The 25,505-nt window shown below is 47.9% G+C and overlaps 1 protein-coding gene across 4 annotated transcripts in view; it reads left to right on the forward strand.

Moving 5' to 3' along the window:
* Arhgap10 (Rho GTPase activating protein 10) overlaps window positions 1–25,505 on the forward strand; it is a 262,769-nt gene that overhangs the window by 5,711 nt on the left and 231,553 nt on the right. For 2 of the 4 annotated variants that reach the window (XM_021169585.3, XM_029480514.2), the window contains exon 1: window positions 752–1,084. The exons of 1 other annotated variant lie outside the window; for it this stretch is intronic. In XM_021169585.3, the coding sequence (XP_021025244.1) occupies window positions 931–1,084 (154 nt within the window). In that variant the 5' untranslated portion in view covers window positions 752–930. Of the gene's footprint in view, window positions 1–750; window positions 1,085–25,505 lie in introns of those variants that run through there. One more of the 4 variants, XM_085843807.1, reaches the window with a different exon arrangement.

Below are 25,505 nucleotides of genomic sequence, written 5' to 3' on the forward strand. Positions count from 1 at the left end.
TAGAACGCATGGAATAGGAAAGGAGTTTTGTGGGCGCACTGACACGAATTCACACTTGTCCACGCAGCCTCCCATGGTGAAAAACCACAAAAAGTCTGGCATTTACTTTCAGAGGGCTATTTTTAGCAGATCGCCTCTCCTACCCGTGTAAATTTAATCTGCAGAACAGAACACAAGCAGGGTCAACGCGGTTTAGCCACACGCTCCCTTGTCCTAAGCCATTCAGTATGGACACGAAGAAAAATGTTCTAGAATCTGTAGAGTCCACGATGAGTTGGGGACGTTAAGCATTCCCGCGAAGGCAGCAGATTAGACAGGGAGAGAGAGCACCCGGCGTGCGAGCCCTTGCACAGCGAAGCACCCTTCCTTCGGTACACAGATAAAATGAGTCAATCATTTCCACCCACCCCGACATAAGTCGTCTGACCTCGGGGACCGAGGCCTGCTATAACAAACCCACCACCCCGTTCGGTCAGGCGTCCACTTCGGGGACCAGCCTGAGTCACCTGGACCTTGTGAGCCGAGATCGGGGAGGTGCAGGCGTCCGGAGGTGGAGGGCACGACTATATTCTCCACCGCCGCTGCCTCGGAAGGAAGAGGAGGGGCGACTGCGCGTGGGGAAGAGAAGGAAGAGGCGTTCGGGGAAGGGCAGGGAGGAGGAGAGCCGAAGGCGCCCGGGCGGGAGAGCAGGGGCGTGCGGGCGGGGGCGGGGCGGGGCGGGCGCGCCCGAGGCGGGGCGGGGCCGGGCGGCGGCCTCTGCTGCTGCCGGGGGCTGCCGGGATTGGGGAGCTGCGCCGCGTACTCTCCAGGGTCGCTGGGCTCGGCTGGACATGACCGTGCTGCGCTCGCCGCGCGCTCAGCCCTGCTAGCCGCTCGCTGCCGCCGCCTGGGAGCCCAGCTCGGCCTGCGCCCGCGCGCACCGCCGCAGTCATGGGGCTGCAGCCCCTGGAGTTTAGCGACTGCTACCTCGACAGCCCGTGGTTCCGGGAGAGGATCCGCGCGCACGAAGCGGAGCTCGAGAGGACCAACAAGTTCATCAAAGAGCTCATCAAAGATGGCAAGAACCTCATCGCTGCCACCAAAAGTAAGCGGGGTCCTGTTCGCGTTCGGGCTGCGGCGTGGCGAGGAAGGCGGGAGGATCGTCTTCCCCGGCCAAGTGGGATGGCTCAGTGCTCCTAAGACGGGGCTGGAGAAATAGGCGATTCCTTAGGGGATAAAATAAGCTCCAGGACATTCCTCTCCCAGGCGGTTCGGGCGCGTTCCTTTCCCCGACCCTGGCCCTCGGTGGCGCGGGAGCGAGGAGCTGTGCGTGGGAGCTGCCCCGGGGCTCCCGCCTGGCCCAGCGGAGCACGCTTAGGCGCCGGCCGAAGCGATTGGAGGCTCGGCTCCGGAGTCAGGTTTTACTGCGCCCTAACGCTGCTTCCAGTCTCCCGCAAAATAGAGACATCAATCAGTTTGATAGTTTTGTCTCCTAACATTTCCAAGTAATTTTTTTGGAAATGCTTTGAGACTCTGCCTGTAGTTGAGATCGTCAAAAGTCCTTTAAGTTACACCTCTTATGTATCCTCTTTCTGCCTCGCGCGACAGCACCGACCTACGTCCCTCGTGAGCTAAACCAGAAAGTCTACCTGGCTTTGTGCTGCCTTCTGCACATTCCTCTGTCTTGTGCTGAGGCGGGTTCAAAGATTAGGGATTGAAAGGGTCAGTGGGGGCAGACTGCTCCAGGTTCTGGCATGCGAGCAGTGCCTGTGAGTAGGAAATTCTACTTTTCATGCTCGATGCCGGCCACCTCGGTCCCCTCTGTATTCAAACAAGCAAGCTAACACACCCTCAAGCCACCTCTGAAGACAACAGAAAGAGAGGTGTATTGGAGCTGTAGTGAGTCTTAGGAGTAGAGGCTGTGGTTGAAATTTGTGCAGAAACGGTTATAATGTTCTATAAATGGGCGTTCTCCAGGACCAGGTGCTGGCATCCAGGCCACCCTGGAACCCTGAATTCCTTCCTTGAGTTATTGCGAACACCCCTTTCCCTCCTTAAAAGGCCCGACAGTGCAGGAGCCAAGCATAGGTGCTCTACCCATCCTCTTGGGTTGGTTAGGTTCCCTGGCTCAATACTCACCATCTCTGGGGGTTTATTCCATTTGTTTGTAGACAGCACCTCTGGAAAAAAACACCCCAGGTACATTTTCACCCCACCGTTTTGTGTCCAGGAAGATTAAAACGTACTGAGTGTACATTCTCATCCACCCAATCAAGTGCCTGGCCCAGTTAAGATTCACTTAATGAATGAGTTGAAATATTTTTTTAATGGGAAGAATTTAGTGGAGCCATCCCTGTAATTTGGGAGGCAAGTCGCTCAACTTCTCTGGACCATCTCCAAGGTTCCTTTGGTTCTGTGACCTCTTCCGTATTTCAAAGTTGGGACTGGAAATTACTTTTTTGATGAGTGGGTTATTTGCTTAGTGGCTGTGCAGGCCTTTGGCTTTGAGGTTTTCTGTTCTAGGTGGGAAACAGAGGGAGAGTCGGTAAACGTGGAGAAATGATCAGAGACAGGGAGGTGTGCGGACATCTATGGGCTGGGAAGGGGATGTGTAGGATTCCACGGCCAGTGTTCAGCATCAATAGATGAGGACATACGTGTACCTATTCTTTAAAAACTGTGTGTGTGCTTTTGAACCATTGTATGCGTGGGAGGTCAGAGGACAGCTTCGGAGCCGGACCTCCCTTTCCGTGTCTATGTGGGCTCTGGGGTTCGGGTGTCAGGCATCTCCCAGTCTGGTCTGTTGGCTAGTAGCTTCCTTTGAAGCTAGGGAGATGAGGAGAGGGGCAGATGGCAGTCAGTTTGGCCATGGGTAGGAAGCTATTTCTGTGACTGGATGTTAGCTGCTCCGCTGGCAGGAAGCATGCCTCACGTCCCTGAGGCAGCCAGTGTGTGTGTGTGTGTGTGTGTGTGTGTGTGTGTGGGGTGGGGGTTGGGGGTTGGGGGTTGGGGGGGTGGGGGTGGGGGGTAGCTTTCCTCCTCCTCAGAAGGTAGACCTTCTGCAATTTGTGACTTGTGTTTTAATCCTTGTGCTTATGATTAAAGATGAGACACAAAATGGATGATCTCATTTAAGGGAGCAGCCAGACAGCGCTATCTTTTCTATCCTTATCCTTAACTTTACATTCTTCCCCTCGAGAATAAAAGGGTTGGTGTACGCCCTTTTGGCAAGTTGGAAAGACCCTGGCCTTTTCCCACTTGGCACATTAAAGTTGTCTCCTAGTTCTTAGGAGAGATTGAAAGGCTGGGCTTAATCAGGAGAGCTGGCGATGGTTCTTCACTGTGGGGGTCTGGCTTGGCGGGTTGGGTCATGGAGTTCCCTCATGCTTCCCCCATGGCCCTTCTTGGCAGCACAAGTCAAGTTCCCTCGAATTTGGAAACCTGCCGATGAGGTCACTTAACCAGTTGTCTTTCCGGAACTGTGGAGTCTAGAGTCTAGAAAGGACTTTTCGTTAGGGGAAGGGTCTGCAGAAAGAGCAGTTATCAAACTGGGCAAGATTGCCAGGTCGCCTGTTTCTTGGTATTTTATAACTTGGTTTGCAGTTATTCTGTGCCTTTTGTGTTTTTCTTTGGGTGGTGCATTTAAGTGATTTCTGTTCTTCATCGGCCTGCAAGGCACCTTGACTTGTCATTCGAATGTCTTGAAGTTTTTTTTTTCTTAAATTCTTCCATAAACATTTAAGGGAGCTGGGGTCCTGTAGGGCCTGAAGGCCTGTTGGTGAGTTCTGTGGCCGCAGGAGGTAGCTTCGACAGTTTGATGCTCTTGACACCACAGAGAAGTCCTGTCTTTGCGGATGGTTTCGGCACTTAATCGGAGCAACAGTTTTGAACTGTCTGTACTCTGCCAAGCTCTTGAAGTAAAGGATGTGAAACAATACAAGTCGAGCCTGGGCTGTGGAAGTGAACTCCTGCAGTCATAGAAGTTTGGAGGCCAATGTAGGAGGATTCCTGGCTTGGGGTCACTTTGGGTTACAAAGTGAGACCCTATTTTAAACAAACAAACAATGAGACCCTATTTTAAACAAACAAACAAAAAACAAACAAACTATTTTAAACAAACAAACGAGACCCTATTTTAAACAAACAAACAAACAAACAAAAACCAATTAAGCTGTGGGGCGGCTGGAGCGAGAGCCAGGTCATCACTTAAGAGCACATACTGCTCTTCCAGAGGGTCAGAGTTGGGTCTCTAGCACCCATATCAGGTGGTTCACAGTCATTTATAACTCCAGATCTAGGGGGACATGATGCCTCTGTGGCACCTACATATACGCCTTCCCCAGACACATATACATGACAAAAATAATAAAAATAACATGTAAAGAGAGAAGCCCGAGAGAGTAAAAAGATGATGTGTCAGTAAGTATCCCGACCTTCTCAGGAACAAGTTTGTGGTAGAGCAGAGAGATCCCTGGAGTTTCAGAACTCAGCGATGCCTTATAATAAGGAAGAGAGCCTTGTCAGATTGGAAACAGACGAGCAGAAACCGGAACACTTGCAGAGCTGGGAGGAGTGAGGTGGCTGGAAGGGAGGTTTCACGTGAGAGCAGACTGACAGGAAAGGGTCAGTTTCAGATTATAGATTAAGGTGAAAAATCGGAATGCTCTCTCTCTTGGAGAAGCCTCAGAGGTGTTTCATGGGAGCCTGATGTAAGCTGAGAGATGGTTAGAGTGGAGGCGGAGTATTGGATGGTGTGTAGGGTGGGTTTGGACAACAGCTTGGGGGATGGGTGGTAGGGTTGGGAGGGGCTCTGGAGAGGAGAGTCAGTGACTTATGTGGGAGAGTGGAGATCATCCACTCACTTCAATGGAGTCTTTGTTCAGATGGCTTTTTAGTTCTTGCTTTTGTCGTTCCTCCGCGCTCTGTAGAATAACCAGTGTCCTCTTTCAGAGCAGTTTAGACGACTGTGTGCTTTCTAGGGAGAAAAGTATAAGGCACTTATGATTCACTAAGTTCTCATACTCGTAAATGTTCCCTTCCAGTGTATGTAGCCTGGAATGTCTAACTGTAGGGGAAACGGTGTCAGCAGCTGTCCTAGCCATTGTTACCTGCCCCTCTCGGTATGTGAGGTGCCTTGCAGTAAACTTAGCTTGTAAGGCTTTGTGTGACCCGCCTGCTCCCATCACATACACGGAGAGGCCCTTGCTCGGTCCGAGCCAGGTCTAGAATGGGTCTGCCCAGACTAAGTCTTGATATATTGATAGGCCTTTGTGACTTAGTGGCCTGTACTTTATTTCAGTTAGGCAAACACGAAAAGCCCCCTCCTTTCTGTGTAATGGCTCAGAGGTGTTCTTTTGGGGAAATTTCTTAAGTTGCCCTTACACATTGTACCGAGAGTTGGAAGAATGAGAAGAATTTCAGTTCTCTGTAAACTGGAGTGTTCGTTTTCCCTTTTTATAGCAGTGGGTCAGTACAGGCTGACTGACGGGCAGATGCTCTGGTGGATCCAGGAGACTCTTTTCCTTCTGCTGATCCGGTTTTGTTCAGGTGACTCATGAGCCGGGTACTTAGGGATGATGCTGGTTGCTGTAACTTGCTTCTCGCTCCGTTCTTTCTTTTTTTAAAAATATTTTTATTAGGTATTTTCCTCATTTACATTTCCAATGCTATCCCAAAAGTCCCCCATAGCCTCCCCCCTCCCCTACCCACCCACTCCCACTTTTTGGCCCTGGCATTCCCCTGTACTGGGGCATATAAAGTTTGTGTGTCCAATGGGCCTCTCTTTCCAGTGATGGCCGACTAGGCCATCTTTTGATACATATGCAGCTTGAGTCAAGAGCTCCGGGGTACTGGTTAGTTCATATTGTTGTTCCAACTATAGGGTTGCAGATCCCTTTAGCTCCTTGGGTACTTTCTCTAGCTCCTCCATTGGGGGCCCTGTGATCCATCCAATAGCGGACTGTGAGCATCCACTTCTGTGTTTGCTAGGCACTCTCACTCAGTTCTAACTGTGCTGGAAAGACCCAGGCAAGAGGGGCAGGGAACTGTGAACAAACTAAGAAGCACAAATCTCTTAAACTCGAGTCCTGCTTAGCTAAATCCATTTTCTGGGGCTGGGAAATTGTTTTAACACTAAGAACTCCAAGGGCTGGGGAAATAGCTTTGTTGGTAGAGTGCTTGCTTAGCATGCATGAGGTTTAATCCCCAGCTCCCACGAACAGGCTTAGTGACATAGGCTACAACCCCAGCACTCACAAGGTATAGGTAGGTGGATCAAAAGTTCTTGGCCATTCTCTGCTACATAGCAGGATTTAGGTCGATCTGAGATAAACGAAAAGAACGAAGATTCCAATCTCAGTGAAGCTGACCAGTAGGAAGCTGACCTGCTGGAGACTTTGGGGGAAAGGCCGCCTTTTGCCAAGAGGACCACAAAATCAATCTATCTGGCAGTGCTCCCTGCCATTTCTGACAATGAGTGGAACCAGTCTAAGAGTAATGAACTAATTACATCTGTGTTTGTGGTGCCGTGTGAGCCATGCATTGTTTTAGGCCGGAGGCCACATCTGAATATTTGTTAAATCCCATTAGGACAGTTTGGGGTGGTGTTCTCTTGTTCATTTTGTTGGAATTGGTGTTGTAGATTTGTGCTGGCACAGTTCCTAAGTGGAAATGAGAGCAGTGTAGAAAATAAAATATTTGAAAAGTTCATAAAATTACAAGTTTAACTTTTTCCTGGATAGAAAAAAAATGCCTCTTTTTTGTGTCCTTAAAAAATACACTGTGGACCCCTCCCCCTCCCCCGCAGTCGAGGTCTCCCCGGAATAAGCCATAAGCCCAGTTTGGAGTTTATTCTAGCAGCCTGATCCACTGTAGGAATGTAGGCTGGCTGGGAAAATAATTAGGATCAGGTTTGAGCTGGGAAGACGGGTGAAATGCTTTTCTCACTGCTGGTGGTCTTTGGTTCTGAATGAGAATCTCCCAGCAGCAGGCCATTGCTCCTTCAGAATGTTCACTGCTCAGCGAGCTGCTGTCCATGAGTCTTTATGAACCATTATTGGTCTGTCCCATCTCCTGGGGCTCCTTTACCTTCGTTTGTGACACACTCAAGATATGTAGCCTGCTGGTCTCTCACTCCTGACCCTTTTCTCTGTCTAGTAATTGCTGGGATCACAAGGTGTGCTCCACCGCCGCTGGCTCTTTACAGCCTTTTTTTCTAAGTTCTTTCGGCTTCCGGAAGATGATTACGGCGGCGGAGAGGAGGGTGCTTGGTGTTTCTGTGATTACTCTTTAAAGCAGCTGACGAGCCAGGTGTGGTGGTGCAGTGCGCGTAATCTAGGCACTCAGGAGGCAGGAGTAGGTGACTCTGAGTTTGAAGCCAGCTTGGTCTTCAGAGAGAAGAGTTCCAGGCCAGTCAGGGTTATGTATGCGACCCTGTCTCAAAACAAAATAAAACTAAAGTGGATGAAGGAATGTAAGAATGAGCAGTGTAGCCTGTTTGTTCATCCACATAAAGCCATCTAGTAACAATGGGACTTGGGTCCAGCTCTGTATCCTGCCTCTCTTCTCTTCTCTTCTCTTCTCTTCTCTTCTCTTCTCTTCTCTTCTCTTCTCTTCTCTTCTCTTCTCTTCTCTTCTCTTCTCTTCTTTCTTAAACATTTATTTATTTATTATATGTAAGTATACTGTAGCTGTCTTCAGACACACCAGAAGAGGGCATCAGATCTCGTTAAGGATGGTTGTGAGCCACCATGTGGTTGTTGGGATTTGAACTCAGGGCCTTTGGAAGAGCAGTCAGTGCTCTTAACCGCTGAGCCATCTCTCCAGCCCCTCCATAGCCTTTCTGTCTGCTCACAGTTTGTACATGCTCCTCTAGGTTTCTACTGGGAGTGACTTGATATAGGCAAAGCATTTAGATTAAACTCAATGATAAGAATCATGTCACCCGTGAGGCCTTTTTCTTGGGGTAAAGAGGCTGTTGTGGCTTACAGACCAGTCCTCTAGCCTTTTCATACTTACTACTTCTAAACAATGCATTTCTCCAAATTGTCATTACACAGAGCAGGGACATGGATTGCCAGACTCTGGAAAGAGCCACATTCTGACGATGCTGGGAAGTTGTAGACATCAAAGTCAAGTGCACAGGTACCTCCTGGAAATCTGACTGCCAGTGATGTGAACTTCCATGATGTCACAGAGACCTCCAGTGGACCATGCACAGCTGAGGTGCAGGCAGCCAGACAGGGATGACAGCATCCAGACAGGGATGGCAGCCATTGCTCAAGGTTGAAAGGGTGACCTGTGACTTCTAGACACTTAACATGGCTGTGCTGAGCTTAGGGACATTAAGTCATTGTCTCTCATGCTGGGAAACCACTGCTCCTCAGTGGCCCTTCTCACAGTGAGAGAAGAGAGCTCTGGGAGAGCGGCTGTCCCAGAGCTGGTGGGCGGTCCTGGCCTGCACCTGTGAGTCCTGAGTGAGGCTGAGCAGATGTGGTCTTGTATAGATATTTAAACTTTTACATCTGACCACACTTGAGGTCACAGTGTCTTTTGTCATGTCTGAAGTCGCTTGTTAGGAAATTAAACATGAAGATTTTGTCTCCTGGCTTTCAGTGTCTTCTAACGTTGCCTATGGTTTTCTAAAAGTTTTTTTTTTTTTTAAAGGAAACTTGCCAAGTTGGCTTTATTTTCAATTTTGTGGAGGAGTGTTGAACTTCCCAGATCTTTCTGAGTAGAAGTGTCTTGAATATCTTACTAGATTCCTTTAAAACTGAAACCTCAGAGACAAGGTTTATTTAAATGTGCATTTAAAAATTATTCTTTGGGCCTGAGGTGGATCAGTGTTTTAAGAGTACATGTTACTTTCGCAGAGGACACAGGTTCAATTCCCAGCCCCTACATGGTGGCTCGTAACCACCTGAAACTCCAGTTCCAAGGGATCCAATACCCTCTTCTGACCTGAGTGTACACCAGGCATTCACATGATACATATATGAAGACAGAACACTAAAAAATTAAACATTCTTATTTAAAATGTGTATGATAAAAGCCAACTTATATTAAATATTGACTCCCTGGTTTACTTAATTTACTCATATTATGTATTAAGAATTATTCCATGGTGTTTGTTATCGTGCTTTATTAATTAGGAAACAGTGTAGAGAGGGCTAATTGCATGTCCAAATGACAATTTGGTGGCGTTGGAATGCAACTCTGGGTTTGTCTGATTCCCCACCTCAGCCCAGAACAATGTCAAGCCATCTGGAAATAAGGTGTGTGTGTGTGACTGCGGTCTTCTGTAGGGAATGCTACAGTGGAAAATCCTCATTCTCTGAAAGTGTACAGTGGATAGTCTATAGAATGTCCTGATTAGTTCAGGACAGTGACAGTGATTTAAAATTTGAATTGTGACCATCGTTATAAATAAAACTGACAGTTTGAAGTATAGATATCCAGAAATTATTTTGGTTTAATTGTAAGGCATAAACCTCCATTCAAAATTCTTTATCCTCCCTTTTTTTTTTAAATCTATCTGCACTCTTCTCCTTTTGTTCCCTATTTTCTTTTCCCTCTTCCTCCTCTCCTTCCTTCTCCTCTTCCCCCCCTCCTCTATTTCTTCCTCCTTTCGATGCTTACCTTCTGAGGCAGGAGTCACACCCGTATCAGCCACCTCTGACCTAGCTAAGTTGGCTTCTCCGGTCCAACTAGATTTTCTTCTCTGGGTTTCCTGAGGAAGACGTTAATCCTGTACCATGTCAGTCTCATCTCTGAGTGTGACTTCTTCATGCTCGTTGATTTGCTCGCCCACAGGCACCTCAGCCCTTGGGTGCTGAAGCAACGCTGTCTTGGAGCAAATGGTAGTGAGGAGGTGTGGCTGGAGGAACTAGATTAGCCTTGTCACTTGGTTCTGCACGCAGGATGTGTAATGGTTTCTAGACAGTTGAGTACTTTTCACTCTGACTGTACAGTTGGCACCATCGTATAGATGGATGGTGTTGGGCAAGTTAACTCAAGCCTCAGGCACCTAAGGTCTCTTTATTAGTCAAAACTCTCATTGATTTAACACACACACACACACACACACACACACACACACATTAAATTAAGACAGTCTTACTCTGTGTATCCTCGGCTGGCTTGGAACTCAATGTGTAGACCAGGCTGGCCTCAACCTCTAAGGCGGCCCACCTGCCTTTGCCCCCAACCCTGCACCCCTCCAGTGTTATTTTATTATTATTATATCTTAAGGAGGTAGTCTCACTATCTCAGCCCACAATGACTCCCAAGTCTTGGGTTCAGTTGATTTTCCCTGCTTTAGCCTCCTAACTACCTTGGCTACAGGTAGGGTGTCTGAACCTGCGGGGTGGTAGTGTTTAGTATTCACACCAAATATTAAAAAAAAAAAAAAAACCTCAGAGAACTGCTTATAGTCACTACTAAAAGAACTTTAGCTCACCAGGTGAGGAGTTGAAAGCACTTGGGTGGCAGAGGCAGGCAGATCATTTCAATTAAGAGACCATCCTGGTCTACACAGTGAGTTCTAGACCAGCCTGGTTACATAGTGAGTTCTAGACCAGCCAGAGCTGCATAGTGCAGTCTCAACAGTAAAAATCTCTGTCCTAAATTCCTTTGGTTGTATTATTTGATTGCATAAATTGCTTTATCAATAAAGATAAAGAATTAGTATTGGGATTCACATGGGCTTGTTTTTTTTCTTTCAAGCTAACAATATTTTAAAGTCCAGAGCTCTTGTTGATTAAATAGGAAAACCCATCTGAAATAATGTGTTGAAATCCACATGCCCTCTTCATAGGTAAAGGTCACATACTGAACCCCTGGTATATCTCTGGGGCCTTCTGGTTTCCCCTTGTCAGATTATATGGTCAATGCCCAAAGCCTATCTAGCAGCCACTTATAATCTCATTCTATCAAAAGAGAAGAAAAAAAAAAAAAAACAGCTAGAAAGACTGAGGATCAAGCCAACCATGCCGGACCCACTGGGAGTGAGATGCCATCGACATATTAATGTGATGATTTGAGAATCTGACTTGTGGTACCTTTGTCATGTGACGGGTGGGTTTGCTGTGTTTTGTGAAATTTGGGTCAAAGGCGGCAGAACAGTTAAGTCACGAGTCACAGTGATAAGGTCAGCTTTACTTTACTTACTGTGTGACCTCAGGCCGCTCGCCTGTTTTTCCCCTTCTGTGATATATGGGTGGTAATTAAGCTGAATGATTCATCCTTGCAACATTTTAGGTTTGGGTTTTTTTTGTTTTGTTTTGTTTTGTTTTGTCTTGTTTACTTTCAGGAAAAAGTAGTAAAAAAAGTAAAACTAGTGTAAAAAAGCTTAAAAGCCTGTGTATACACGTTACCTATTTGTGTCTGTAGGGGAGAGGTGTCACCTGGCATTACTGAGGCCCTGCTAATTCAGCCTCCTTGCTAGAGAAGACTGGACACAAGAGTTAGAGTTCCAGAGATGGTTATGTAATTAGTTGGAAGGTAGCTTCCTTTCTGCTGCCGTGTAGAATGCTCTGCCGTAGGCAACAGGGCTAGCTGCTTTCAGAGCATAAAGGAAGGCAGCAGAGAAGTTCACATCGAGCTTCCTAATCGGAATCTGGATCCTGGAATATTGTGAGGGCTGCCGAGATGCCATGTGGGAAATTCTATACCATGCAATACTGTTTCTTGCACAAAATCTCTTTAAGAATACCGTGCCAGACTGCCTTCTGCACCCATGCATGTCTCATACGGAACTGATGAGTTAGGTGCTGGGTTCTAGCCCGGATCTCAGCATCCTGAAACACCTCTGGGCCCAAGCATTTTGAACAAGGGCCGTTCATCCTATAGTAAGTAGTAAGAGCAAAGGAGGGTTAGGGGTTTCTGCTGAGTGGGGAAGGGGAATTCTCCAAGAGAAGGCCGAATGGCTGAGAGGCCAGCAGTATCCAGTTTGCGTGGTTGGGAGCAGCCCCGCTGCAGACAGGCCAATGAGGGCACGAGGATTGATGAGCACAGGTCCTCCTAAGGGAAGAGGTGACTTAGGAGCAGGGATTGGCTCCATGACCATTTACTCCTGGACTAGGACTAGGGTGGGAAGACAGTTCCCTGCTTAGAGGGTGATGACTGGGTATGGGGGTCAAGGTGAGGTGAGGTCTCTTTTCCTCCCGTGGGAGGTGCGTGAAAGAGGAACAGGCTTGGCAGGAAGGATGACATGTTTCAGCTTTTTGTGTTGAGTCTAGGGTGGGCTCAGTTGGCTTGTTTTGGGAAGAGAGAGCAGAGCTAATGAGATGCTACCTGAGATGCTGCAGGAGAAGGGCTTTATTCTGGCTCACAGTTCCAGAGGGCTTCAGTCCATCATAAGGAGAACATGGCAGGAGCAGGAGGCTGGCAAGGCATCGGTGGCAGGAACAGGAGGCTCGCTGGTCACAGTTGCTTCCACACTTAGGAAACTGAATAAGAAGTGAGCTGAGCTGTAACGTCTCAGGGCTTATCCCAGTGACTGACTTCAGCAAAGTTCTTATAAAGGTACCAGGGCCTTCTCAAATGGTGTCAGTAGTTTGGGACCAAGTATTGAAAAATATGACTCTGGGGGGGACATTTTGCATTCAAACGACAGTGTTGAAGAAGGGTGAGAAAGGGGTCACAATTAGAAAACTGGAGGAAAAGAGCAAGTGGATAGGAATGAATGAACGAATGAATGAATGAATGAATGAGCAGAGGAATTTGGAGAAAGTCACAGAGGCCAAGGCAGAGCAGCCAAGGCCAAGTTCAGGTAACATTTCATTAGTAAGATGGGGAGTTTCGTGACTGTAGGTGTGATGAGCGTGTGGGGAGCAGGGTCCTTGGTGAGGAGGCCATCAGGCTATCCTGATGATCACTCTTTGCCTCACTCCCTTAAAGCAGGGTCTCTCACTGAACCTTGAGCTAGGCTGAGAGCCAGCTTAGCGCTAATAATCTTTGTGTCTCTTCTCCCTGTAGTCCTGGGAATACAGGCATGTGGGACCACACCTGGCTTTTTACAAGCGTGCTGTGGGATTCAAACTCAGCTCCTCATGATTGTTTAGCAAGCACTCTGCCCACTGAAGAGTCTACTACGTCATCTCTCCATCCCCCAAAGGCAACTCTCTTAATGAGGAAAGGTTTATTTGGGCTGATGGTCGCTGGTCACTAGGCTTGTTGCTTTGGACCTGTGGTGGCAGAGCGTGGTAGGAGTGTGAGGTGGGGGAGCCTTATTTTCTCCTGAAATGACGTGGTAGTCTTTGAGAATACCTTCTCTGGGTTTTGCGGAGTGTGCCGCCTAGTATCCAAAGTCAGGGTCAGGGAGTAGAGAATGGAGAGAGCTAAATAGCTATGCTGTCAACTCCGGGCTCCTTTAAAATGGACAGCTTCTGCAGAGGCTCAAGTGACCATGTAAATTAGTCTGTCTATGAACAGTCACACATGAAGAAACCGGATGTATCCTGTAACCACAGTCAACAGGGTTTTGTTTGCTAGAACACTATCGAGTGTTTTTTGTTTTTTTTTTTTTTTTTTTTTTTTTTTTTTGGTAGTGTCTGCCTGAGTGGCAGGTCTGATTTATCTTGACTGTTGTAAATCCAAAAAAAGGATTTTAAGAAGTGCTTTTGTGTCTAGAAAACAGAGGTGAATTTGTAAAAGAATTTTTGTGGCTTTGACATTTAATTTCAGAACCTTAAGACTGGGTGTCATTTTGAGTGGGAACATCTGAATTCAATGCATGACGTGGACGGAAGGCAGAGAATGGATATCAAGGTGGCACCACTGACGAAGCCTGTACAGAACATGTGGCCTCTGGAAGGTGCAGGAGAACCAACAATGATGACGAGCAATGGTCAGCTCTGCTAGTTTGGAGCTGAAGTTTAATAAATACACACAAACTCTACAGGTTTACATGAGGGAGAAAACTTAGAATAACATGTAATGTATAGGTGCTAAAGAAGGCCTTCGGCTGGAAGACTACTTTCATCCATTCACAATCCACAGCACTTCATAAAAATAGGATGGGCTGGCACTTGTCGGTAATGTCAGCGTTCCAGAGGCTGGGGGGGTCACAAGTTCAAGATCACCCTAGTCTATGAAGTACATTTGAGACCAGCCTGGGTAGCTTCAGATCTGTCTCTCTCAATTAGTCAATAAATAAATGAAATTGTTGATATTCAGCTCGGTGGACACATACTGGGTGTGAACTAAGACCATAAGGTTAGTGTAGTAGCACTTTAAATGAAGATACACAAACCTATCTTTAACTTTAGCCAATAATGAGTAGATTACTACTGCTCGGAGATACTGAGTTTCAGTTCTTTTGGTAGTCTTAGGTTTGTGGCAGGTGTGAGACATGGTGTGGGGTTTACTACGACAGTTACTAGTGGTAATGAGGGTTGTAGTTGTTAGCTGACAGTAGGTATCTGTCTGCACCTCCAAGCACATACTGTGTCTCGGGGGGACTATGCATTTCATGACAGTCACATGTTAGAAGGTTTTGTTGTTATTCTTGAGACAGGGTCTCACAGTGTAGACACCGCTGGCCCCGCAACTCCATGTAGACCAAGTTATCCTCAAACTCACAGAGATTCACCTTTCTCTGCCTCCTACGTGCTGGGATTAAATAAAGATGTGTGACACGATACCCGGCACCACAGTTATTACTCTTAAACAAGTAACAGTTTGCAACTCGTGAAGTTGAATTTGAAGAGGAACATTACTGACTGGGTCATACCCTGGTCAGAGCTCTCAGTTCTCTAGGGGAGCACGTCTTATCTCCATTGATAAGAGTGCTCCACATACCGGGGTTGGGGTATAATTTTGTGTGAAGCTATGGGTTATATATAGTGTCTGTAGTCATTACTTTAGGGAATCAGAAAAGTTTTCAACAAGAAATTTCCTTTAGGCTGCTGGCCCCTGTGGGCTTATCTATTTGAATTCCTTGTCACCGGAGAGCAGAGCTGTGTGAAAGGATTAGGGGGTATGGCCTTGTTGGAGGAACTGTGCCACTGGGGATGGGCTTTAGATGTCAAAGGCCCATGCCAAGCCCAGTTTCTTTCTGCTGCCTGAAGATCAGAGTGTAAAACTCTGTTCCAAGGCCATGCTGGCCAGTGTGCCATGCTCGCACTGTGACCATGCTGGCCAGTGTGCCATGCTCCCACTGTGACCATGCTGGCTAGTGTGCCATGCTCGCACTGTGACCATGCTGGCCGGTGTGCCATGCTCGCACTGTGACCATGCTGGCCAGTGTGCCATGCTCGCACTGTGACCATGCTGGCCAGTGTGCCATGCTCGCACTGTGACCATGCTGGCCGGTGTGCCATGCTCGCACTGTGACCATGCTGGCCTGTGTGCCATGCTCGCACTGTGACCATGCTGGCCGGTGTGCCATGCTCGCACTGTGACCATGCTGGCCGGTGTGCCATGCTCGCACTGTGACCATGCTGGCCGGTGTGCCATGCTCGCACTGTGACCATGCTGGCCTGTGTGCCATGCTCGCACTGTGACCATGCTGGCCAGTGTGCCATGCTCGCACTGTGACCATGCTGGCCAGTGTGCCATGCTCGCACTGTGACCATGCTGGCCGGTGTGCCATGCTCTCACTGTGACCATGCTGGCCGGTGTGCCATGCTCGCACTGTGACCATGCTGGCCAGTGTGCCATGCTCGCACTGTGACCATGCTGGCCAGTGTGCCATGCTCGCACTGTGACCATGCTGGCCAGTGTGCCATGCTCGCACTGTGACCATGCTGGCCAGTGTGCCATGCTCGCACTGTGACCATGCTGGCCAGTGTGCCATGCTCGCACTGTGACCATGCTGGGCTCGCACTGTGACCATGCTGGCCGGTGTGCCATGCTCGCACTGTGACCATGCTGGCCTGTGTGCCATGCTCTCACTGTGACCATGCTGGCCTGTGTGCCATGCTCGCACTGTGACCATGCTGGCCTGTGTGCCATGCTCGCACTGTGACCATGCTGGCCTGTGTGCCATGCTCGCACTGTGACCATGCTGGCCTGTGTGCCATGCTCGCACTGTGACCATGCTGGCCGGTGTGCCATGCTCGCACTGTGACCATGCTGGCCTGTGTGCCATGCTCGCACTGTGACCATGCTGGCCTGTGTGCCATGCTCGCACTGTGACCATGCTGGCCAGTGTGCCATGCTCGCACTGTGACCATGCTGGCCAGTGTGCCATGCTCGCATTGTGATGACGGATCCTCTGAAATGGTAAGCCAGCCCCCAGTTAAACCCTTTCTCTTGTCGTCAGTGTTGTCGTGCTCCTGGTGACTAAGACAGTTGCTGAGAGTCACAGGGAAGACAGTCATCCTCAGATGATCTGAATTAGTGTCCACACCATCACAAAAGAAGGAGCTGATATTTGCTTTTAACAGAATAAGGTTTCAAAAGTAATGTTATTACTAATGATCTAGGGGGTCACACAGGGCCACTGACAACACAAGGCTGGCTTTTGCTGGGTACTTTACTAAGACCTGTGTTAGTATTCTCCTAAAGAGGACTTACAGAAGGTTTTGTTTTGTCCACCCCCCCCCCCCACCCCAGACTGTACAGTGTGGCTCAGTTGGTAGAGTGCTTGCCTAGGCTGTGGGAAGCACCGCACAAATGGTGGTGGTGGTGACACCATGCTTTTTAGAACTGAGGAGGGATGAACAAGATTGTCCCCACAACTTTCCCTTCAAGGGAGGAGGGGCTCCCAAGGCCCCGCCCTTCCCTGAGGATTTATTTATAAGATAGTTAATAAGGGTTGCTGGAGACAGGGCCTTATAAGCCTTTCCTGGGGCAGCATTTACAGTCATTTAACAGTTGCTGGAGGGAGGGGCTCATGAGGGTTCCGACATCCTTAGGGCTGTTTAGACAGTTCCCAGCTGCTGGGAGGGGGATGGTTCTTTGTTTTTCTCTAGTGGGTCGCTCTCCGCACTGCTGTGAGGCCCTCCATTTAAACTCTAGGCCACCATAGTTGGGTGGAATCTTTGATTTGCTTCAGCACGTCGCGGTGGGCTATGGAGTAATGAGTAGCTCCTGCCTGAAGTGACTTCCGGAAGAAGCTTTGCACCGTTTGTGCTGCTGCTCCAGCTTTTCTCAAATTCTAGTGCCAGCGCCATTGACATCAGTCAGAACCGTGAGGCCAGGGAGGCCTTGGGGTGGTGGTGGTGGTGGAGTCTGCCTTGGGTAGAGCCCCCTTGGGGAATGGGGGGGGTCTGTCCGTGGGCCTCCATGGAGTTGATGAATTTTGGTAATGTGAAGACAGACTTAGGCGATGTTGGCCACAGTTGGGATGCATGAGACGTCTCTCTGAGCTTCTCTCTGAGCTCCTCATTCTGCCGCACAGAGGGCTGCTCAGCAGGGGCCAGCAGGTTTCCTGAGTTTCTAATGCCTGTTTCTAATGGCTTCTTACATTTGACTTACTGAAGGGTGGGTGTCTGTATTTTAAATTCTGTGTTCAATAGAGATAGTTGAATTTTCTTTGTTATGTGTGAGGAAAGGTAGTATGTGGTTGTATATGCTTTTGTTAAATTTTGTTAAATATGCTTTTGTTAAATAATAGAACAGAGTTTCTTGAGAAACAAAATGTTTCAGAAAGACAATTTAAAAATTTCCGGCCGGGTGTGGTGGCTCACGCCTTTAATCCCAGCACTCGGGAGGCAGAGGCAGGCGGATTTCTGAGTTCGAGGCCAGCCTGGTCTACAAAGTGAGTTCCAGGACAGCCAGGGCTATACAGAGAAACCCTGTCTCAAAAAACCAAAAACCAAAACAAAACAAAACAAAAATTTCCAAGGATAATAATAATAAAAGTAAATTTGTTATTTAGGTAAAACAAAATGGGGCAGTAACATTAGACAGTCCCAATTATTTTTAGAACAAAAATGTCATTTTGTTTTCTTGTGGCATGTGATTTTGTGCTTACATTTTTCACTTGCTAGGTTTATTTTATTAAAACTTGGCCTGGCATAGCTGGTTCTTCAGTACACAGTCGGATGCTCTTGGTTTATGGCATCTTGTTCTATTTAATTTCTTCTAGAAAATGCAAGGCATTCCATTCCTCCTGCTTGTAAGTGGGAAGGACCCCGCTGTAAGACAAGACGGTCCATACCGTGTTACCCAGAAGCAGCCTGGCTCCTGTTGAAGATGCTGACCTTACTGGCGTGCTTTCCCTTAGTGGGTTGCTGTTAATACACTCTCCTCTCATGTCCATATGTAGGTGATGTTCCTCTCTGTAGAAGACGGGTCATCACCAGAGCTTGGTACCGCTGGCTGCTGGGCCGTGGGAGCAAGTCTCCAGACAGCTTGGTTGGTTGATAACGCACCACTTGTCCCACCTGTTGAGCGAGCAGTTCTTCAGCACTGACAGCTGCATGTGGCAGGAGAGCCAGTCCACAGACCCTAACCCACTTGGTCGTTTTTGGTTCTCAGTATTTAGCCTGGTGCTGGCTGGTTTCCGAGGTTGAGGAGTCCAAGATTGGTTGCCTTTTGCCTCATCCTTGCAAAATGGTTTACACATCACACCTGGCTTTTTTGAATGGTGAAAAAGAAGGAAGAAGGAAGGTTGGTCTGTATCAGAAGCTGTCTTAAGGCTTTCCAGGGTGCTTAGGGTTAGTAGGCCACAGTTTTTGCATGAGTTCCTTCAGCTGATAAGTAGGTGTGAGAATATAAGTCACTGTGGTTCAGCTCTAGGGCAGCAAGAAATAAAAAAACGTGCTGGCTTCTGGATCTTTCAGTAAATAATTCTAGAAGGGAGCATCTCTGTGTCTCTCCAGCTACCTAACTGTTGACAAGAACCATGCATTTTACTGGTTTTAGAGCATCGAGGGACGAAGAGACATTTATCTAACTAGAAAGTCCAGTCTAATGCAGTCTAAGGCAGAACAAAAGTGGCTGTGAAACTGAGTGCTGCTTCTTCAGCTGGAGGCGTTGTCGGTGTTAGCTTTCTGTCCCTGTAACTGAATAGCTGAGGTGTGAGCATCCAGGGAAGGTTTACCTGAGCCGTTTCCTGAGGCTTCAGTCCAGACTCGCTTGACCCCACTACCTTCAATATGGAGCAGCGTACATGAAGGTAGGTACATGCTTACATGGGGGCAGCCAGGGACAGAGAGGAGGAGGGCCTGGGAGCCCATCAAGTCCTCTTGAAGATCTGCCACTAGGATCCGTCCCGTCAGGGTTCTATCTCTGTCCAAACGTGCCAGGCTAAGACCTCAGGAGCATTTGGTGCAGGTGATCTTGGGGGGCATTTACAATCCAAACCATAGCCCCTGGACTCCAGAGGTCATGAAGCTGCTCACCTTAAGGAGAGGGGCCATGGTCTGGGCAGGGTTGGTGGTCTAGTTGCAGTGAGAAGGGAAGAGAAGGAAAGGAGGAAGGAGGGAAGCAGGGAGGGAGGGAGGACCGTGTCTGAGGGAAATGAATGTTGTCAAAGGGGAAACAGCGTGGCATAGTGGCTTGATTGGGTTTGTTGAAAGATCGAATGTTGTCAGCTTGAAGCTTGAAAGTCAGTGGGAACCGGGTGTTGTCTAGTTTTGGTCTAGTTGGTATTCCCAGGGTTTGATGTTCCCTGCTGGTCATCTGGATTCGTCTTCTTCATCTGCTGTAGCAGTTGTAGCTTCTCTCCAGGCATAACTTCTGCTTCCTTGAACTCTGCACTCAGAGCCTTCACCCGGGGCTTCTCTCAGTCTTACCCGATGCTATTTCTCCTGTGTAGATCCTCATTCTCCTGTCATGGTCCTTTGGGAGTTACACTGGTCCAGCAACATAGCAGTGTTTGGACTTGGGAAGAGGAGGCCAGGGCTGGCTCTTGCCGGCCCTTGACTAGCCTTGTCTGTTTCCTGCTTCTTGGACAAGGGGCCTGCTCCTGTTTAGTGAGCCTGTGATAGTGGACACTTTTGTGTGAAAGTGCCACCTCAGCAGGGCTCAGAGCAGGGCCAGGTGGGTTGAGAGGCTGGGCACTTGACAGATACATGCCTAACAGTTGTGCTGCAGCTTGCTTCGTGTGTCTTGCAGTCTGCAAATGCTGTTTTTATTAATTTTTTTTCTATCATTCTATAAAGACTTGAGTACAGATACACATATGTCTAAAGACTTGTGACTAATATTTTTGGGGTCTATTTTTTTGAGATACAAATCACATACCCCACAGTCCATTCATTTAAAGTGTATAGTTTGATGGCTTTTTATCAGCTAGCTTTTTATCCGCTTATGTTAGTTTTGTGTCTGTTACCGTCTGTTTTCCTAAGAATGCCAGCCTTGCAGGGGTTGGCATAAATGATAGTGTTTAGTATGTGGCTGGTGGGTACTAAGGCATTTGCAGCGTGAGCTGGTATCTGGAGCTACAGCGAGGGCTCAGTGAGTAAGCATGCTTGCTGCTTCAGCCTGGTGACCTGAATCTGCTCCCTGAATCCACCTAAAGCTGGCCCAGAAGCGGGCCCAGATTTGTCCTTGGACCTCCCTGACATGTGAGTCCCTGCCAACAGTGATGCTAGTTTTAAAAGTTTAAGAGCTGGTTTCATTTTTATTCAGATGGAAACTGAGACTGCAAGGTAAGTGGTAGGGCCAATGTGTGTATCGGTGTAGCTCATTGTGTAAAATGCACCATGAACTGTATCAGTAAAATGTTTCTAGTGATCACTAAGAGGAAGTGGAGTTAATCTAGCATGTCCACACCTTTTTAGCATGTAATCAGTATGGAAGTTATTAGATACTTTGTATCCTCCCTTTTCAGGTAGGATGTATATCTCCATTTAGAATAACACATCCCAGCACTTACCAGTTTGCTCCTGACTGCTCTGTTGGGTAGTGGGGTCGGCCTGACTTTTAAGTCTCGAGGTTCACACCGTGTCCCCTTCCAGTTGGGTACAATGGTGAGCATTATCCCCACATGCTGTCTGAGTGGCTGAGCACTCCCAAGGTATTCGCTGCCTTATTTGATTTCCTCAGTTAATTGAGGGAGGCTTTTAGGCTATGTTCAGTTAGCTTGTGAATTTTCACGTGTGATGTAAAGATCTAGAGTCTTTGAATAGAGTGACCAAGCAAGCGTACAAAGTTTTTAGTTGGCTATGTCAGGAGTTGAATTTAGCTCTGAGAGTTGGCCTTAGGGGCACACAGTCGACACCCATCTACCATAGAGCTGCATTCTATGGTCCTGTCCTTTAGACTGGGTTTGCCGATCAGTTACTTCTGTGTTGCTAGGAGAGCAGCTTAAAGCCTGGAAGGTGTCTGTGTGTAGTGTGTCCCTCTCCCTCCCCCATGATTGGAGAGCATTAGTCTTAAACCTTCCTAATGCTGTGAGTCTTTAATACAGTTCCTCATCTGGTGAGGAACTATATTAAACATAAAGCTAACATATTAAACATAAGGTTTTTGTCCCTGCTTTGTAACTGTAATGTTGCTTCCGTTATGAATTGTGATGTAAATACGAGTTTTCTGATGGCCTTAGGTGACCCCTGTGAAAGGGTTTTTTGATCCCCAAAGGGTTGAGAGCTGCTGTTTTAGAGGGTTCTCTCTCTCCATGACTGCTTGGACAGACTGTCACGGAGGCAGGAGCATGAGGCCTGTGGATGCTGTTTCATGTCATGGTGTAAAGGAAGCTGAGGGGCCAGAGATCTTCCCCTACCCTCCCTTCCCATCTCCCTGTGCCCCGAGATTAGGTTTCTCTGTGTAGTCTTGGCTATTTCACTCTGTAGACCAGGGTGCCCAAGAACTCGGAGATTTGCTTGCTTCTGCCTTCTGAGTGCTGGAATTAAAGGTGTGGGCCACCACTGCCCTTTTAAAAGGGACACTTCATAACATTATACTTCCCTCCCTGCAGTTTTTTTAAAACTGAGTCTCTTACAGAAGCCCCAGGTTAGCTTTGAATTCATTACACGCCCCCCTCCCTTGCCTTCATGCTGTGATTATAAGTGTGTGTATCACCATTCCCAGTAACAGTTCTTTTAAAGAATTTATTTTCCCATGTTTTCCTTGAAGTTCCATTTCTTGTATGGTAAGTAGTTTTTAAAAAGAGAAGTAAGGCCAGGTAGTGGTGGCAGATGCCTTTGATCCCAGCACTCAGGAGGCAGAGGCAGAGGGCAGGGGGCAGGGGGCAGGGGGCAGGGGGCAGGGGGCAGGGGGCAGGGGGCAGGGGGCAGGGGGCAGGGGGCAGGGGACAGGGGGCAGGGGGAAAGGCAGAGAGAGGCAGAGAGAGGCAGAGAGGCAGAGAGAGGCAGGTAGATCTCTGAGTTCAAGGCCAGCCTGGTTGGTCTATAGATGGAGTGCTAGGACAACCAGGGCTACATAGAGAAACCCTGTCTCAAAAAACTTTCAAAAAAAGTTAAAAAAAGAAAAGAGGAGCTCTTGACCCGCTCATTTGATTATCTGAGGAACAGATAATCATTAGGAGTGAGATGAGGGGAGCTGGCTTTTCTCCTTCAGAGCTGATTTTCTGTAACCTGATTGAGGGGCACCCCAGCCCAATAGGAAAACCCTACCTGTTTGCTGTGCATAGTCAGCGGGGCTTTCATAGGCTTGCAAAGCTTCTGCAGACCTAGCAACGGGGGCAGAAGGCCTGGAGGAGGTGCTGGGGATAGCACTCACCCAGGGGTAAGTTGCTTTCTAAGTCCCTGTCCATGCCCTTGTGTCTCGGAGACAAGCCTGTTGAAAGGAACAGACTCTTCTCTAGGGGTTTCCCCCTTTAGCAGTGATCTCGTTTCTGCACATGAGTTCTTGATGTGCTTTGCATTTCTGTGTGTCGTTGTGTTGCTGGTACTTTCAGGGTGGGTGGGCAGCGTTCAGTCCAAACCACAGGAGTATACAGAATTGTTTCTGTGGTCCTCACTTGGTTCCACTCTGTGGTCCCTCACTTGGTGTTGGAGGTAGTCCTCCCGGGAGAAGAGAAGTAATGATTTTCTTGGGGAGTCAGCAGTGGGCCAGACAGACCTGCAACTGTATCCTCCAAAAGTGTTGCCAGGACCAAATACCTGGCAAGAAGCCACTTTAGCTTTTATTTCTTATTTCAGCTCACAGTTTGAGGGGATACAGTGTATCAGAGTGGCGGAGGCAGGCCTATGGCAGGAGTTGCTTCTGCAGTCAGGAAGCAGAATCCAGTTTTGGTGGTCCTCTTGCTTTCTCCGCTTTCCTCATTTTGGTTTCCCAGTCTGTGGAGTGGCACCACTCCTGTAGGGTGGGTCTTCCCTCCTCAGTTACGCTTCTCTGAATATACCCTCACCCTCCTCAGTTACTCTTCTCTGAATATACCCTCACAGTCTGGCCCAGAGGCTATGTCTCCTAACTGATCTCAAGTCCAGCCAAATTGATAATGAGCATGCTACATTTTAAACACGAACTGTAAGTGTTTTGAACAAAATTTGCATAATCCAAATGAAGTGTTCCAAATTCTAATCAGAGATTTGGATGTGTATCTTAGTGCGCCACAGTCATTTCCTTGCTCACAGAGTGCAGTGTGATGCGGGTGCTGTCCGGGGTCTTTCGAAGGAGGGTATATTAGAGTGTGCAGTGTAGTGGGCCTCCGCCCTTTCGGGGAAGACTGGTGTTTGTAGGAGGAAGTTGCATGCAAGTAGTATTTGGAGTCAGGAGTAATTCATGGTAGGTTGTGTGCTGTCTTGGACACATACCATGCAGTGGTTATAATAAAACAAGCTCAGTGATAAATTGGTTGAGCTTTGTTTAAATCTACCAGTTTCTAAATTTATTTAACCAGGCTTCTCTCCTTAAAATATTTCTTTTACTTCCCAAAGGACAATGATGGGTAAATATTGGTGTAAATTCTGGCCGGAGGGACTGTAAGTGAAGCCTTAGTATCTGTGGGTGCAGACATTTTTTTCTTTTAAGCTTCTCTGAGGAGGCTGGGGAGATCACTGAACAGTTAAAGGCACTGGCTGCTCTAGCAGAGGACCCACGTTCAGGTCTCAGCACCATGTGACAGCAACAATCCCTTGTTAGCTGATTCCAGGGGATCTGGTGCCCGCTTCTTTTTTCTGGCTTCCAGATACAGCAGGCACACACAGGGTGCTCATACATACACTCCAGCAAAACACATACATTAAATAAATTAAAAAAAAAAAACCACACACACACTCATGAAAAAATAGTCCTTCAGTGGCAGAACTTTTTTCTGAGATAGGGCTTCTCTGTGTAGCCCTGGCTGTCCTAGAACTCACTCTGTAGACCAGACTGGCCTTGAACTCATAAATCCGCCTTCCTCTGCCTTGGTGCATGCCTTTAGTTCTAGCACCTGTGAGGCAGAGCAAACAGGTCTCTGAGTTGGAGACCAGCTTGGTTTACAGAGTGTGTTCTAAGACAGCCAGAGCTGTGTAAAATAGAGAGAGACCTTGTTTCAAACAAGCACTTAGTCCCCTTATGAACCTAGTGCCATGGTTTGAAAAGTATCATGGAAGGACTGAGCTGAGCCTATAGATCCCTCTGTCTTTGCCAAAGAAGACTTGAGAGAGCAAAATGGTCCCAGAAGCTGCATGGAAAGAGAACATACATTTTTAAAAAACTAAGACAACTTGTCTATGGGTGTGTTCAGCTGGACTCTTTTCTCCAGGAAACAGGCACATTTGGGGAAAAAAAAAGCATCGTGGAGGTGGGGGGGATCAGGGAGACAAGAAAAGAGGAAGGAAATGGGGCTTAAGCCGAGGACAGGCGAATGAGAGCCTGCTGCAGCCGGAGTAGGCTTGTCCCCCATAGTTCATGTTAGTGGCTTGGTCCTTACTGTGGTGGGAGGATCTCTCAGAGATGGAGCCTAGCAGGAGGGCTTTAGTCTTTTCAGGTGTGACTTTGCAAGGGCAAGGTGACTCTGCAGGCATTCTGGCTTCTTTGCAGTGGTCCTTTAATTCTTTTTCCCTCTTGCACACACTTGCCATGATGGGACTTGCTGTTAGGCCTAACTTGATACTCAAAAACATCAGGCAGGTAAACTTTTGTAAATAACATGCCATGGGCATTTCGTTATTTCTATTTATACAAAGAAAACTGGACTATTGTAGCTGCGCACCATGGGAAGGGGGCAGAGATAAAAACTCACATGGTGGTAGGGTACATGAAGATACTAGGAGTGCTCCTTCTTAAAATAACTGGTGCGGGTCTGAAGGCCCGCACAACTATCTGTTTCAGGATGACGTTTAGATATTTTATAGATTTCGGTCATAACACCAAACACCGAATAAACTGTTGTGTTTTGCTGATGTGCGTCCTGCCTCCGGATATTCTGAAGGGGTAGTAAGATTTTTGATAGAAGTCACTTTGTCAGAGCAGCTGTGCGGGGCAAACCTCCTGCAAACACCCACTCTTCCCTACCTACCACCCTCACTCACTTCAAGCCATGCGGATCGTGAAGCTGAGCATGGCCACTCTGAACGTGCTCTGTTACAGGATCAAAGTTTTCCTAGTGAAGAACATGTAGCTGCTTTGAGCAGAATCAAACAGGGACCCACTGTCCCCAAACCCTGAAGACTGCTGTCAGTGCCAGTGCGATTCGCCATGCCGTACTGGGTAGATGTCTGTTCTGCGAGAGCAGTTTCCCT

This window comes from Mus caroli, unplaced genomic scaffold, assembly GCF_978045245.1.
Source record: "Mus caroli unplaced genomic scaffold, Mus_caroli_1 scaffold_10, whole genome shotgun sequence".
In the NCBI taxonomy this organism is placed as follows: Eukaryota; Metazoa; Chordata; class Mammalia; order Rodentia; family Muridae; genus Mus; species Mus caroli.